Source organism: Pyrgilauda ruficollis, unplaced genomic scaffold (genome assembly GCF_017590135.1).
Source record: "Pyrgilauda ruficollis isolate IOZ18807 unplaced genomic scaffold, ASM1759013v1 scaffold12, whole genome shotgun sequence".
In the NCBI taxonomy this organism is placed as follows: domain Eukaryota; kingdom Metazoa; phylum Chordata; class Aves; order Passeriformes; family Passeridae; genus Pyrgilauda; species Pyrgilauda ruficollis.
This window is the reverse complement of record NW_024510321.1, coordinates 7,091,794-7,107,566: the sequence shown is the minus strand read 5'-3', so window position 1 is coordinate 7,107,566 and position 15,773 is coordinate 7,091,794. Positions and strand designations below refer to the sequence as shown.

General features: G+C 36.2%; 1 protein-coding gene across 1 annotated transcript in view; it reads left to right on the top strand.

Moving 5' to 3' along the window:
• Window positions 1-15,773, top strand: part of PTPRN2 (protein tyrosine phosphatase receptor type N2) — a 630,254-nt gene that overhangs the window by 270,171 nt on the left and 344,310 nt on the right. Inside the window, exon 11 of the mRNA XM_041487587.1 lies at window positions 12,958-13,037. Coding sequence (XP_041343521.1) covers window positions 12,958-13,037 — 80 coding nt within the window. The remainder of the gene's footprint in view (window positions 1-12,957; window positions 13,038-15,773) is intronic.

Genomic DNA, 15,773 nt, shown 5'->3' with positions numbered 1-15,773 from the left:
CCCCCCCTCCCCAAACCAAACCAAAACAAACAAAGAAAATGTAAAGGAACTGCTTCTCTAATAAATTACTGCCTTTAGTTAGTTTTATCTGCAAATATCTTTCACTCTTGCCTATATTTTTAGTTTTTCCCTGTGCTTTGAAGTTAGGTAAGTGAACAATTGCCATGGATAGGAATCCAACACCCTGTGTTAGATCTTGATTAGCTGGTGCTTGGTAGCTTATTTTATCTTCTGTCTTTCACAGTCCTGCCAGCTTTAAGGACAGTTCACAGGATATCCCCAGGCTTGTCTTGCAGAGCATTCAGTCCATCTCTACAGCTGATTTGTTGTCAAGTTCACATTGACATAAACTTTGCTCGCCCTGTGAAGCAGATGAGTGGGAATAGATTTAGGGAATTCATAATTAGAAATATTTCAGCGTTGAAAATAAGATCCAACATGTTAGTTGTCACTTTTGGATACAGCCTGAGTCTTTATGGAAGTTATAGTTATGCTTAATATGTTTTGTTAATGGTTATGTAGCTGTCAAATAAATTCCATTATTTCTTATTACATCATTAGAGACCATTAAAAGGATATTAGCATGCTGATGTAATTATGCAAGCAGACGTAAAATTACTATAGTTATGATTTTATAATCTAATTATGGGTGTCCAATGCCCCTGGTGATTGATTGTTGGACTGGTATCAGGGATTGAAGTCAGATGGGTACTTCTGTTTAGGAGGGTTTATATCTATTTTCTTTTAAAAAATATGACTTTGCAATCTGCAGCATTGGTCTTCTTCATGTAATTGAGTTATTCACAACATGAGACTTTATCAAGAAACATCCAAATATAATAAAAATACTAAAATCTCCAAGCTCAACTTTGAAAGAAGTGGAAAGGACACAGAATTAATTGTCAAAGTCATTGATTAAAGCATAAATGACTTAACTGGTTTCTGATGAGAATACAAATAATTTTTGAATTTGTATTTAATGTTCTCATATTTGGGGTATTTTCTGCCAACATTGTAAAGGGGAAATATCAGCTCTGACCTTAGGATAATGCCTTTGTATTGAAAGAAAACAGATTATTCTGATTTCATAGTATTTCAGGCCTTATATCCTACCATTCTCAGCCTCCAGTTAAGAGTGAAATTTTCAGCTGAATATTACATTCTCTCTAGACTGATATGATTTTCCCAATTGCCTCTGAAGGTCTTTTGCTCTAGGTGTCTCTTTTTCCCCCATTTTCTTCTGCTTTAGCTTCCTCCATCCATTTATCTTAATGGCAGTTTCCTCATTTTTGCCTCCTAATATACCAAAACTCAGTACTCAAAGAACTGAACTTTCAGGACACGTTTCAGCTTGACCAGCATTTCCATTTTCATATATAATTTTTCAGCAGAAAACCTCTAGCAGAGCATTCTTTATTCATTCCATAAAACTACATTAATCTCAATCTGCTGCTGTTGTTTTGAAGTGTAACAGTTCACTATATAACCATATAATCTATATATATAATGTTAAGAGTGAGCAGGACACTTAGGCTAAATTTGAAATGCTAATATAAATAGATTTTTTTAAGTTGAAAAGGCTGATTCTGATTATCTAATATAACATCCTGGATTGCAAAGCCATTTCATTTAACCAGTATTCCTCTATCATGAATTGATGCATTTATATTGTGCATCCAAAACTAAGTTAAAAGACCAAATCCCTCATATTTCAGAGTCTAAATCTCCAACACCCAGGATTCAGGTTGGTTGTTCAGCTTTCCCCTCACAGGGCTCCCTACCCCCACTGGGACTACAGGTGAATTCAGTGCTTATTTAAATAGTTTATTATATGAAAAATGAAAAATTCAGGTTAACTGAAGGTATACAAGGAAACCATATGAAGACTTCAGCTGAAAAATATCTTTCAAATTTTGTAGCAGACACAGCAATGTGATTTCACATTTTGAAAAGAAAATACTATAAATTCAAAATAATAACTAGTTTCAAAATTTAACTAAGCTTGACTTATTTAGGTGATGAGAATAAACAAAAGATTGACTTTGGACTGAACTCAAGCCATTTTCTTGTTTTGTTTTGTTCAGGTGGCCAATCTTTTGAATAACACTAATTATGATAGACTTCTGAAATATTGAATCACATCTATATATTTTTCTACAGCCAACTGTTTTATTTCATGAGCAGAAAAGAAATCCTCAGTTAATGTGTAGCTCTTCAATGTTTCATTTTATTTTCATTGTTCAATGTGTGACTTCAGGTTTTATTTATTGCACTTTATTCAAATTCTACTTAGAGGTCAGAAACCCCATTTCCTTCTCTTTTGGTTTGGATTTCTTTTCCTATAGTGCTCTTCACTACACTATCAAAATGCTTGGCAAACATGAATTGATACATTTAACTCATATGAGATATGGATTTTTATTAGGACCATGCAGAGCTGGAGTTATGCATGAAAAGATTTGTGTCAAAGCTTTTACCACAACGAGGTGTCCAGTGTGATGTCCCACTGCATGGCTTACTTAGCCTCTTCTGAAACAAACTTACCCTGACTGAGACAGAGATCCCATTGGCTCCAATCTGCTGAGCATTCCATTACCTGGGCATTCAGCAGTCCCAGGAATCAGCTCTCCATTCAGACAACGGTGTCGGGCCTTTAACATAAATAAATAAATAAATTCCTGAAATTATTTTTTCTCAAATGAACTGAGACTGAGTCTAAGTCTGAAGTGAGTTATTCCAGCAGAAGTTAAAGTAACAGCAGGACCTTTAAATATTTGTTATTCCATACTTTATTTGTAATGTACTTCCTGAAGTCTGATAAAATTAAAATTAAGGTCTTCTCTATTACTTAACCACCATTCATCTTTGGATTTCAAGGATCCTGCTGAAAAAAAACACATTAAAAAGAAAGGCTGCATTTCTGTGTTTCAAGCAAGATAGATTTTTCCTGTTATACAGTAGCACATCCACAGTGTTAATCATGTTTTTTTAACAGTTTTGTGTAAACAGTGATTTTAACAAAAGCTTGAATTTGGAAGGCTTATCATGAGGAGAGTTACAAGCACGTTATTTTCTTCAAATGCTACATATTTTTCATACTTCAAATCTCTTGTTTCCAAGTACTGGGGTTAGAGACATTTTGCACCTCCTTTTCAAAGAACAGGCCTTACAGAACCAAACCCTGCCCTGCTCTTAGGAAGAGCTGGAACGGTTGGGCTGGAATAAATACAATTTGAAAAGCCAGCCAACCATCCCGGTGAAAAAAACTTGAACTAAGGAAGGTATCTGAAAATCAAACCAAGTGGTGAAAGTTTGGAGAAGCTTGAAACACTTTCAAATTGGAAGTGTTGGGTAGGCAGAGTGGTGAGTGGATCTCCCAGCCTCACCTATTATAAACATGTGCATTGGCTGTGGTGCCCTAATCATGCACTGTAGTTTTGTTCATTGTTTGTCATGGTACTTTTATAACACCTGAAAAATTCAATCAACCAGTTAATCATATTCAGTCATCCAGAACCTAAACACTGGAACAGTACTTGGCATTTTCACTCCATTGTGCTGATGGGTTATGACATGTGGTGTATGTATGCTTTAAATGTGAACAACTCAGGAAATTATTGAGAGGCCGGACAGTATGAGGGAGGATTATTTAACCACTGAGCAGAAGTAGGACAGGTAGCACAGGGTCTTGTTAAATTCTCCATTGTGCAGATTCTCCCTGATTCCATTCTCCTTGATTTGATATGATTAATGTTTTCATGTGTTGTATGTTGAACATCTGTGGATTAATATTCTTGCAAAGCTTTTTTTTTCCCCCAGATTGGCAGATTCTGGATTCTGTTGTCTATGTCATTTAGGTTTACTGAGAGGAATGTTCTATAACTCATCCTGCTCACTTTAAGATGCTGTAAATTAACTAGAAATAGATACTTTTTAAAATTTCCACTCCATTTATTGCCCAGAAATTAAGCAAGATTTGTATTTCAATTTGAACTGTACCATGCTTAGTCTCAATAAAAAGATAGACCTTTCAAGAAAGTTGGGCAGTATTTGTCATCTGCTCTCCGACCTTAAAAAGCAAACAAATAACTGTGGTTATTTGACACAATCTTGTTTAAAGTGTTATAAAAGCATAGCTCAGAAATAATGGAACCCCTTTTATTCAAACTTGACTTCTCCTACAGATTTAATGAGTCTGGGAAACAAATTATGTGAAAAATGTGTTGCTGTAAATCATTGTATGCAGGCATTTATAAGAAATTACATTGTGTTTTCTGGTACATATTGTCTTATTTGACAACTAATTTATAATATAAAGATGCATCACTTTTTAGAGGAATGATGATAAGGAGAAAAAAAAAAAAAGGTGAAAATTTAAACTATGCATTTCCTTACTTAAAAATGAGTTATTCCAGGACCTTAGCATTACATTAGTCTTGTGGCTTTTCCCCCTGAGGTACAATACATTTTGTGTTCTTTTCTTAAATGAATGTGCATATAACCAAGATAATTTTGCCTTCTCCACTGTAACTTTCCTCCTAGAAAAATATAAAAATCATTGAAGTAACAGGAAGGATTTTGGCCTGCAGCATTTTATGAATTCTAGGTTAAAAAAGAGAAAGACCATAAAAATATAAGGAGATTCTTATAAATAATATGTATGGTGCTTTGCTTTCCATTGCAACATTTCATCTCATTAAAACAGAGGATTTGCACCTTTGTAATCAAAAGCAGAATGAATCTACTATTATTGATATATTTCCATCAACTCCTAGGTACCTGCTCAAGAGAAGCTTTACAGATATGAACTTCTGAAGTTTAACCTTTTTTAACTTCATATTTCTCTGCTACTCATCTCTCTGTGTGACTTAGGATGGCATCATATTCCTTTTTAATAAAATCAAAGTTCATAACATTATGGGGTAGGCAGGATATACTCCTTTCTTTCAAGCAAGTCGTTGAGTGTGTGCCATTGCATTTGATTTATATAACACTTCACATATTATTAACAGGTAATAATTTCCATTCTGAAGATGGGTAGATTGAAACCCAAGGCAGTTTGCTTCATTTTCCCTAAAATGGCACAGGACTTGATGACAGATATGAGAATAGAAACAGAGAACTGTGATTCTCACTCTTGAACTAAAGCTTCATCCACAAATAGAATTACTAATATTAGAAATGAGAAAAGGTTTTCATGTAGGGATTTGTTTAAAAGAATAACCTCTTAGAAGAAATATAAAAAGTATTTTATGTCTATGTCTGTCTTGATCCTCCTGCCCTTGGCTGCCTCATTCTCCTAGAAGAACAAACATATTTTTTTTTCTCATTTTGTTATCTGAATGGTTGGATTGCATGAGCATTACAGACCTGCTGACCCAGCCAAAAAAGATAAAGAATTCTTTTGCATTTTTGTTACAGCCTAGCCAGTATTTACTGTTTATTGCATAAACAGGTCAATAAGTTGAATTACAACCTGCTTGTGGAAGGGTTTGTGTGGTTTAAGAGCTATAAAGGCAGAGCAAATATGCATCTGTAGGTGCAACTGAAAAAGCCCAATAAATTCCACTTGCAGTACCTCCTTTGTCAAGGAAATATCTACCTCACAGCTGGCAGGGGAGTCTCAAGAACAAATCTTCTCACTGGTGTTTTCAGAGCTAAAGGAGAAGCCAACAAGTCCTTATGAGTACAAGCAGGAGAGCTCTGGTTGTAGCATTCAGAATTTGGTGGCCTTTTGAACCAAGACTGTAGCAAAGCTTGGGGGTTTTTTTGTCTTTGGTTGTGCTGCCTAATACTGATGCAAGAAATTTGTGTCCTACATGGATCCTATCAAAGCTCTGAACATTCTGAACCTGTACCTCTGTAGCAACCCTAACATGTGAGTCATGCTCCTCATTAAGGATTTAAAGTCACTTGTGCAAGCAGAGCAAAAGGTGACTGTCATCCCAGCAGAAGAATTTTATGTGCTTTCAGCCAGTTCCATTAACAACACAGGTGTGTACAGGGTGAGTAGGGCTGAGGCCAGTAAAATGCACTGAAGGCTTACCGGCTGAATATGAAAAATGTCTGTTGTTTGTAGATACAAAGGTATAGAGAAAGATAATGGAAATATAAATAGAAAGCTTTTTTACTTTTTTTATACATAAATTTTATCCTTTAGCTTAATCCTTGGGGAGTGGAAGAAAAATCACTGTACATTTAAGAAGGTTTTTGAGACCATTCTTCCACCCTCACAGAGTCCAAATAGTTTTTTTTTTACCATAAGAAATTATAGCACTTGTATGGTTTGTTCTTTTAAATACTGTAATTAAGAACCTTATTTGCATGGCAGGCAAAGCTGGCAACTTTCATGTACTCAGTGTGGTGAAAATGTCAAGATTCATGGCTTGTGACAGATTAATAGAAAAATTATTTTAAAACTCTGCAAATTATTCATAGATATTGAGTAATCATCAAAAGTTGCATTTTGTGAAGAATAAAAATAGGGCAAACTGAGTGTAGCATCAATCTCTAAATTAAGCGTTGTCTCTTTTTAAAATCATTTAAATTGTAGGCTTAGCAAAATAATCTTCACCTCAGATGAAGCAAGTTGTAAAATCTTTAAAATACTCTTTCATCATCTTTTGCAATGTAAATTAGGATCAGTGTACTTAGCACAGTTTTGATGCATATAGATTAAATGATTAATACAAAATTAATGATTAATGTAAAATAATTAAAGCTCCATCTTTTAGTATCAGTATCAGAGACCCACCAGACATGGATTGCTGTTATTGGAAAGTGTCCCTTTCTGGACCAGTCATCCCTTTCCTGTGACTTCAGTCTGGAAATTATTCTAATGACAGTAGCGTGTCAGGCATTTCATTATTTGAGCACCTTGTCGTGGCCTCTTCTCTGCCCCTGAAATGCTGCTCTGTGCAGTCACTCCTCAGTGCTTATCATGTCAGGGGGAGAGAAGAGGGCACGACAAGGTGTCCAAGGCCTTTCCTGATTTATGAAGAATGTAACTTGCAGAAGTAAATCCGGGCTGCAACCATCAAATCCAGACCTAAGTTTTCTTTCCATGTAGCTCCATTTGTGAGACGTGATTGCTCTGAAACTGTCAATCTTTCTAATCTTTGTGGTCTACCTTTGTGCTTCTGCCTCCCAGCTGCCTGGTGAAAATCCCTCTAATGAAATTCAAGTGGTGATAGGAAATCAGCCACTACCTGGTGAGCACTGCAATTTGTGACTTTGCCTTAGCAGGGATTTTGCTTTTCCATCTTTAGTTCCTGGTCACTGTCAGACCAGGTGGAATGCCAATACAACAAGTCTTTAACTTTCTCTCTCTATGCTTTGTTTAGTGCAAGAACACTTCAGATAATGGTGCAAACTCTTCATGCTTAGTGTATATGAAGGATATAAATATTAATAGATAAGATATTACTTGCTGTATTGCAGGGTGTTCTGGAGCACTGTGCATCATTCTGCACTTGTTGAAAGTTTCCTGAGAATGGCTCAAAAAACTCATTTTGCTAAAACAGAAAAAGATTTTTTTAATTGATCACTGGCTGTGCATACATACCTGTCAATAGGAATGTGAGAAGACATACAGCTCCACATTGATATTTCTGCAGTCCAGGTGCAAAGTGAAGCAAATCTTTGAACAGTATAGATATTAAAGAGTGAGAGATGTGTGTCTTGTTAGTATTAAGCCTGTGTGATGATCAATAATTCTGTACTCAACAGTTCAGGGATGTTATTTTGTAGCAGGTCAGCACAACACATCCTTTGCAAGCTTTCTTCAATCGTTGAAGATCAGTCAGGTACCTGCTTCTGCAATTTAAATACAGTGTGATGCAATGCTTCACAAAATAAATTCTGGTCAACATTTCTGGTCAAAAATGTTGGTCAAACTTGAAATCAAGTGGTCAACTGATGTACAGCTACTCTGAATATCAGAAGGAGAACTACATAGCCATTAATCCATTCATGTATTATGTGTCAATGTCCAGCTGAAATTTTCTGCCTTTGCTTTTCTCTGTAAATCATGTTGTAGAAACATAATGTAGTACAAAAATGCCTCTGCTAATTATGTGCTTTTCCCCATTGATTTGATTTGACATAACTATGTTTATGTACATCTAAATATAATATGTAAAACATTTACAGCAACACGAGCATCTTAATTTTTCCAAAATTGAGAAGGTGAAAAAGGGGCTTCAGTGCAATATAAACAATGGACATAAGCTTCAAATTCCTATACACAGAAGGCATAGAAATGTGTATACATTGCAAGTCATTAGTTCAAGCCCACCAAATGTTTCCTGAGACAATTACCTTCACTGCTATAAAATTTGCTTTGCATAGTCCTCTGGAGCGTTACTAATTGCTTTTCTTAACCTCCAGAGATTAAAGGATTTTGAAATGAACATATAGACAAGTGGTGACTTCAATTTCAAATCTAAGCTTTATTAAGGCAAGCCCTGTTTTATTAAATGGGGTCATTAGGAGAATGTTTGATGTTGGAAATAGCCAATCCTAATCTCCTCATCTTCCTCCAGTCTTGAGAAATTGCACTTTGCCTGTATCTTAAAAATGAGATGCCACCTCAAATCATTTCCATTTGGCATCAGCTCTATGTCTCATCTTCAAGAGTACACAGACCCATGTTGGCACTTGTTTCTCAAATCCTTTTCCACTAGGGGGTATGATAGACTGTGCCTGCATCTCTGAGCCAACACGCGGTGTGATCCTGCAGCGCTGGAGTACGCGCACACGAGGGGGAGGAGCAGGCGTGCAAAGCCTGCTACATAATTTATGGAGATTTAAATCCTGTCATTCATAAATATAATTATAACCTACGGCTTGAAAGTGATATGGACCTTGCCATATTGATCATGCTCCAGCTCTGTTTATTCAGATCATTCATTTGTTGACAGGGAAAATATGAGAAGAATGCTGTTAGTCGTAAAACAATTAACAAAAGGAAATACTTATATTTTACACAAAGAATATTCTTTGTTTCTGTGTGTGCTGTGCACCCTCCCACCTTCAGATGGGAAATATAAACCCAAGGGGAGGGGATATTATTAAATCAGCAATCAACCTTCAAGTCATTTTGGTATAAACACTGTAATTATTTCATCTCTAGTAAACAGAATAAAAGACAACAGCACATAAGGGTGACAATTTGCAATATGCTTAGAATGTCTTTGTTAAAAAAAACCCTTATTATGACTGAAGGCAACATTATCGTAAGTAAAGAAAAAAAGGTAAAAGTTGTGACAGCCAACAGGGGGGTAATTAGTTGGTAAAGTTCAAATAATAAATTTAGCAGGTCATTGCAACACACATTACATTTTGTGTGAGGAGAAGTCACTCTTTATTACCCTTGAACAGCTTACTTTTATTAAAAATAATTGTAAGAAAATATAAGGAAAAATTGATAAGTGCAATTACAATTAAGTCCAGATAGCTTCTAAAATTTACAATCTTCACTTACTTAAGTGAGTATAAGCTCAGAAAAAAATACTACAGATTTACCTGGGGGTAATTGTAGTAGCGTGCAGCTCAGGGGAAGGATAGACAAAAACTCCTGTCTAACATTCTTAACCTCACTTGCAGCAGATGCCAGATGTGGGTGAGGTTTCAGCCTGGTCAATGTGGTTTCTGTGTGACTGTTTTCTCCTGCCCAGCTGGGTGAGTGCTGGCTGGGGTAAGGTACCAGCAGCAGAGATGCCTCTGCTCCCCCAGCATCTCCCTTATCTGTGGGAATGGTTTGCTTCCAATTCATCAGCTTATAAACAAGTGTGAGCACCTCAGTGAGCCCCTGTATTTAGAGCATTTGGAAGACAATTGCCATTAATGTTAGCCAGGTTTCAGAGGGTCTGACACAGGAAAGCAGTCTCATTCACCCAACTCAAATTTTCTATCAGAGTTGTATTTTATACATCTTGAAACCTTTTTTCAGGCTGGTTGACCTCTTGTTAAAAAGTATTTTAAAAATAATTTGCACTCAAATAATTACTGGTTTTGTTTAAATGTTCTCATCCAACACATAATGAACAGTGAGGAATTCCCTAAAGGGCATCTTTTGTTATTGAAATGTTTATTTATTGAGTGCTTTTGCCAGAAGCCCCCATGAGAAAAATCTCATTTTATGAGCTCCTGAAGCAGTCAGTTCCCAAAACATCAAGCAGAAATGCAATTTTGACCAAGTAATCTGAAGGTCTTTTGTTTGCTTTTAAATAAACAGAATGCCAATGTGCAAAAAATTTGACAAAAGCAGCTTTGTTTTCTGTATTTTGCAAATATTCCTAGTGAAGCCATGCTGATGTGGTGCTCAGGTGATTTCTAACATAGAATAATTCAATTGCTACAGTAGAGGAAAACAATGTCCCACAGAGCAACATATGAGTGGGTGTTTTAAATTATTCTGAGATTTATTCTTTCTTGCAAAAGGATGGTCTTAACCCAGTATCATCCCACTTGCATAAGGAATTTTTTTTCCTTGCCCTGTTTTTTGTTCTTGTTTTCCCTGAGCAGTGAGGAGAAATGACAGTACTTGTGGCAACATTGATGTGGGTATGACTCTGATCTTCCTGTGTTCCTGGATTATCCATGTGGAGTCAGTAGAGAATGGTGGGATGGTTGATGACAGGCTTCATTCCTTGGAAATCCCTGTCTCTCACTGCCTGGGCTGGGTCACTGAAATGATCCAGTTTTAATCTATGATTTTACTGATGCCAGGATGTGCAAGGCTGCTGGGAATGGGGCAGGACAAGTGGGAGGAAGTAGGGAGTGGCTGAGAGGTAAAAATAAAACTTCAGGTAAGGGAAGGAGGGCAGGAAACCTTTTGTCTTTCCTGATAGAGCCAAAGTATAACTATATTGTGGTTGAAATTTTGTGTTTGTTCTAGGTTCTTAGCTATAATGGACTATGCAGTGAAGATTTGGGGGGAATATCTGAAATTGGTTTTTCTTTCCCTCCTATCTTGGTGATGCAAGAGCTGCATACTGGGGTGATGCTGCTTTTATTTAAAGCAGACTGCTAATTGCACTGTAGATATCTGAGCACCTGAGAGGAGTCGCTTAGGTTGGCAGCAAAGAAAGAAGGACAGTGCAAGATTAGTTAGAGTCAGTGTTTGATAACCTAAAAGAGGTGCATTTTATGGTTTATTATCTCAGAGTTAGTGAGAGAACAGTCTGGATTTTTGTAAAGCAGTTATCTCAAAAAAAAAGTACTTTGCAATTGTTGAGCGTTTTAATCTATAATATTAATATGATGTTGACAAATGTTTTATACTTGCCTGGCATAGTTAAAAGTGTTTCTTAACCATTACTGACCAGACTTTTGGAGTCCTTTAACAATAAAATCTATTATTTTCTCTTTCTCCTTTCCCCCCAAGAGTACTTCAAGAAAAACGATTGATTAATGGCAGTCCCTGTTAACTCCAGAATAAAATGTGTGCAGTGCATGCTCTGCTAGTAAAAGATGAAAGGATATTTCTTATTCTTACTCTGATTCCCTTTGTAACCTCAAAGCAAAGTCTAATAGTTAAGGAAAGATTTTTTTCTGTGTGAAATGGAAAAAGTTTAAAGGTATTTCTGTCTAAGATATATGTGATGCAATTAGCACACTTCATTAAGTGCTCTCCATTCTATGATTTTAAGAGATGAGCATGTTACTAAAAGAATAACTTAATACTTCATTTCAAGCCCTGCAACAAAATATTTTTCAAGTTATTTCTTTTATGCGGCAATTTTTCAGATTTCAGTCTCTCCTTAGCCATGGCCATAGGAAGTTAAAAGCTGTTACATGTACAGTTCCAGCCCATGCACTTCACCTTTTAAGCAGGGTTGCTCTTCATAGAATAAATATAATTCTTTTCACTGATAATATGAGTGTAAAAAACCTTGGGAACTTGCATGATATATATTATGTAAGTAAACTTCTATAAAACAGTGCCAATTTTTCTTTTTCTTCAGATCTTATGCTCTTCTCCTCCCTTATAATTGGTATAGTCTCTTGTTCCCCAGAAATTTTTCTTCAATAATACATTCACTATATTTTTATGTGTATTTTTCTTATGTGTTTTGTAGATAAGTATTTAAGTATAGTTTTAAGGACATCACACTTGAAATGTCTTCTTTCCTTTCATCAGATGTACCTGTAGGATGTTTATTGGGATGGATGGAGAGTGAATGCAACATTACTAATACAGATTTATTTTTCCTTGCACGATGATATTTTTTGGTGAAACCCAGAGTACATTGCCATTCTACATCTGGCTAATCAGTACCTTCTTCTGTAAATATCTTATAGATTTCAGTGCCATAAAGGAACACCAGGCTACATGCAGAAAGGTCTTCACAGAGTCAAATAATTTCCTCTCAAAAATTGTTATCCCCTCTGTTGTTAAGTGATAAATATTTTGTGGTATTTTTGTGGTCAAACCAGCTATTAGATCAGATATGTCCAGAATCTCTTCACACATATTCTTACAGAATATCATTAAGATAAATATTCTGAGTTTTTATATTGTCCCTCTGACTTGCAGGTGTGACAACAGCAACTGAGGTTGTGTTGATACTAGAAATACAAAATGTGAAAATACATGTAATCTTCTTTGGATGCTGAATTCCAGTGATGATCTATGCTGTACTTCACTGAATAGCAATTTCCGTGCCTCCATTTTGCCATCTTCATAATAAGAATAGTATTTACAGAAGTGTTCTGAAGTTTAGTTAATATCATTGAAATTCTTTCAGACGGGCACAAAATACACACAGGAAACCACAAGAGGCATAAAAATGTATGCAAATGTAGCTAATGAAGCAAAAGGAAGGGGGCTAAATGGTGTCTTAATAGGTTCTCTTTAAAAACCTATTTTGATAAGGGATATTATGGCATGATTATGAATCTTACATTGATTCTTGATTATGAATCTTACATTTTTTTAATAATCTCTTTCAGTGTCCTGGGACCAGCTGTGACCTTCCGAGTGCACTCAAACCTCCAAAATATTTCAACTGCAGATGTTGCCAAAGAAGCAGGTAGGTCCTTGTCCTCCTTTCTCAAACTGTGACCACCCACATGTTTGTTTAGCAGTCACTACCACTGCAAACAGCATAGACACATCTTGTTCTCCCAGAAAGCTGACATTTAAAGGGGGGGAGAGTTGAGAGGTGAGTGGCACATGAGAAATTGAAGTTTAACATCTTTAAGTCCATTAAAACTGTTTGAGACTTCCTTGGTTGTCAAGAAAATTAAATAGAGGCTTGTCGTCAAATTCCAGTGTGGTGAAAAACTCTTCAGTGTTGTCAAAAGCTCATAAAAACACATTAGTCATTTGTAAAAGATGATCACTTTACTGATACTATTTTTTCAGGGAACAAAAATGTTATGACACCTTAGCCTTATTTTCTGGAAGAAAAAATGGTAGAAATATGCCTTTTTTGTTGTGCTGTTTCAGCTGTTTCAATGACAAGTTAATCTTGGAAGTAAAGGTTGCATTTTTAGAATTAAGCTGCTTCTGAGTAAGTGCCACTGCTCTAAGGACTCCTATTGGTTCCTTTTCTGCTTGGCTATTAACTGTATTATGGAGTTGTTGACTTCAAAAACCAATTTTTGCAAGGTATCTGAATTGATGACTGATTTGTTTCCAAATTACTCAATTGATAGGCTTTAAAAATCAGAAGTAAACGAGTTGCAATATTGCTTGAAAACAGAAACAAGAAAAGTTCATGTGATTAAGCACTGGGAGCTCCAATCTGTTCATTAACTTCTACTTTTGCTTCACCATGGATGAATTTAGTTACAGAAATAATTCCTAGGCCAGAACTTTCCTTTGCAGAAGCCTTTGCATTGGAGAAGGATCTTGTTAACTGGTGAATAAAGAGTAGCAAGGGTCAAAAAATCCTAGATGTGTACTGTCAGAACTCCAAATTTAGAATAAACGCTGAATTATGTGACTCATGAATGGGTATGATACTTTTCCTGGGAAAAATGTTTTTTTTATAACAATGATCTTCCCTGTCTTATAAACTTGTTGAATCTCTCTGAAAGGATCAACAAATATGATGCTGTTGGTAGAGCCTGCATGGATTGCCAGAGGTTTTTGACAAGGTGTTCCCAGAAGTTTCTAAGGAAACTAATTGTTTCTTAGAATGTGGAATATGGAACAGAAAAATGGTGAACCACTAATTGGTTAGGAGGCAAGAAACAGAGATTAGGACAAATGTTTTGGTTTTCTAAAAGGCTAAGATAGTGGAAAAAAAGGTAGAAAGATCTCTGCTCGGAGTGTAACATTCAACATAGTTGTAAGTGAATTAGAAAAAAGAGTGAGAAGGATGGTGAGAAAACCTGCTGATACTGAATTATTCACAGAATGAAAGGTGAAAGTTGATCTTAGAAATGTATAATAAAGCTGAGTGAATGGACTCAAAATGGCAGATGAATTTCATTGTAAATTACTGTAAAAATTTCATATGGAAAAAAATAGCTTTGCATACAAGGTCTACATAGTAATGTAGTTAGTGTGGTAATAGGTAATTTGATGAAAATGACAGTTCAGTCTCCATTATCAGTTGAACAAGGAAAAATGTTTTTAAGAATTATTTGGAATGGAATAGAAAACAGAATATCATATGTTCTTTCATAAATATGTCCTTTGCTTCTGTTTAATACCACAAATTTAGTTTAATACCACAAATAGTACTGCTTCTCATACCTCAAAGAAATTTGAAATTCTGGTTGAAATGGAAAGATTCAGGGAAAGGCAGAAGGCATGATTGTAAGTATGAAATATCTTCCATATAACCAGTGGTGCAGTAAGAAAGGAGACTTTATTTTGGAAAAAAAAAAAAAAAAGAGTATGGTATGAGGAAGGTCTGTCAGCTCTAGAGTTGAACAGTGAATATGGACAGGATGGTATAATTGCTTTTGCAGTGCAAGAACAGATGAAACTGGCAGAAGGCAGGTCTAAAATAAATCAGAATGCAGTTTTTAGTTTTTCCAGTTGTGGATAATGAGGCTTACATGTTTTCAAACATTTACATGTAAGGAAATTAATGGAATTGACATCCACTGAAATTTAGCAAGGCTGTGGAAATATTGTCAAGTCCACGAGGTTCCTGATATGCCTTGGCCTGATTTCTAACAAGCTGCTCTGAAACATAAAAATGCTGTGACTCGTTTATTTCAGCAAAAATCAAGATAAAACATTCTGGTTTTTCTTACCTCTGGAATCAAAGTAGCTGTTTTCAGCTTCCTTAACTGAAATGCTGAGGAAGAAGTGGGGAGGTTCTGGGGACAAAATAATGCCACCCCAGAGAAAGGACAACAAAGTGGCGAAGGATCTGGAACATAACCCCTGTGAGGAGTGGCTGAGAGAGCTGGAGGTGTTTAACCTGGAGAAAAGGAGGCTCAGGGGAGACCTCATCATTCCCTACAACTGCCTGAAAGGAGGATATATCCAGGTGGGAGTCAGTCTCTTCTCCCAGACAACCAGCAACAGGACAAGGGGAAATGGCCTCAAGCTGTCCCAAAGGAGGTTCAGGTTGGATATTAGGAACAATGTCACTGAAAGGGTGGTTAAGCACTGGAACAGGCTGTCCAGGGAAGAGATGGAGTCACCATCCCTGGAAGTGTTCAAAACCAGACGTGTCTCTTTGGGCCCTCAGTGGGTGGTTAAGGTTGGACTTGATGGTCTTGGAGGTCTTCTCCAAGCATAATGTTCTATGATTCTAAGAATTTCTGCAGTTCACCAAACTACATTTAAATGTAGTTTA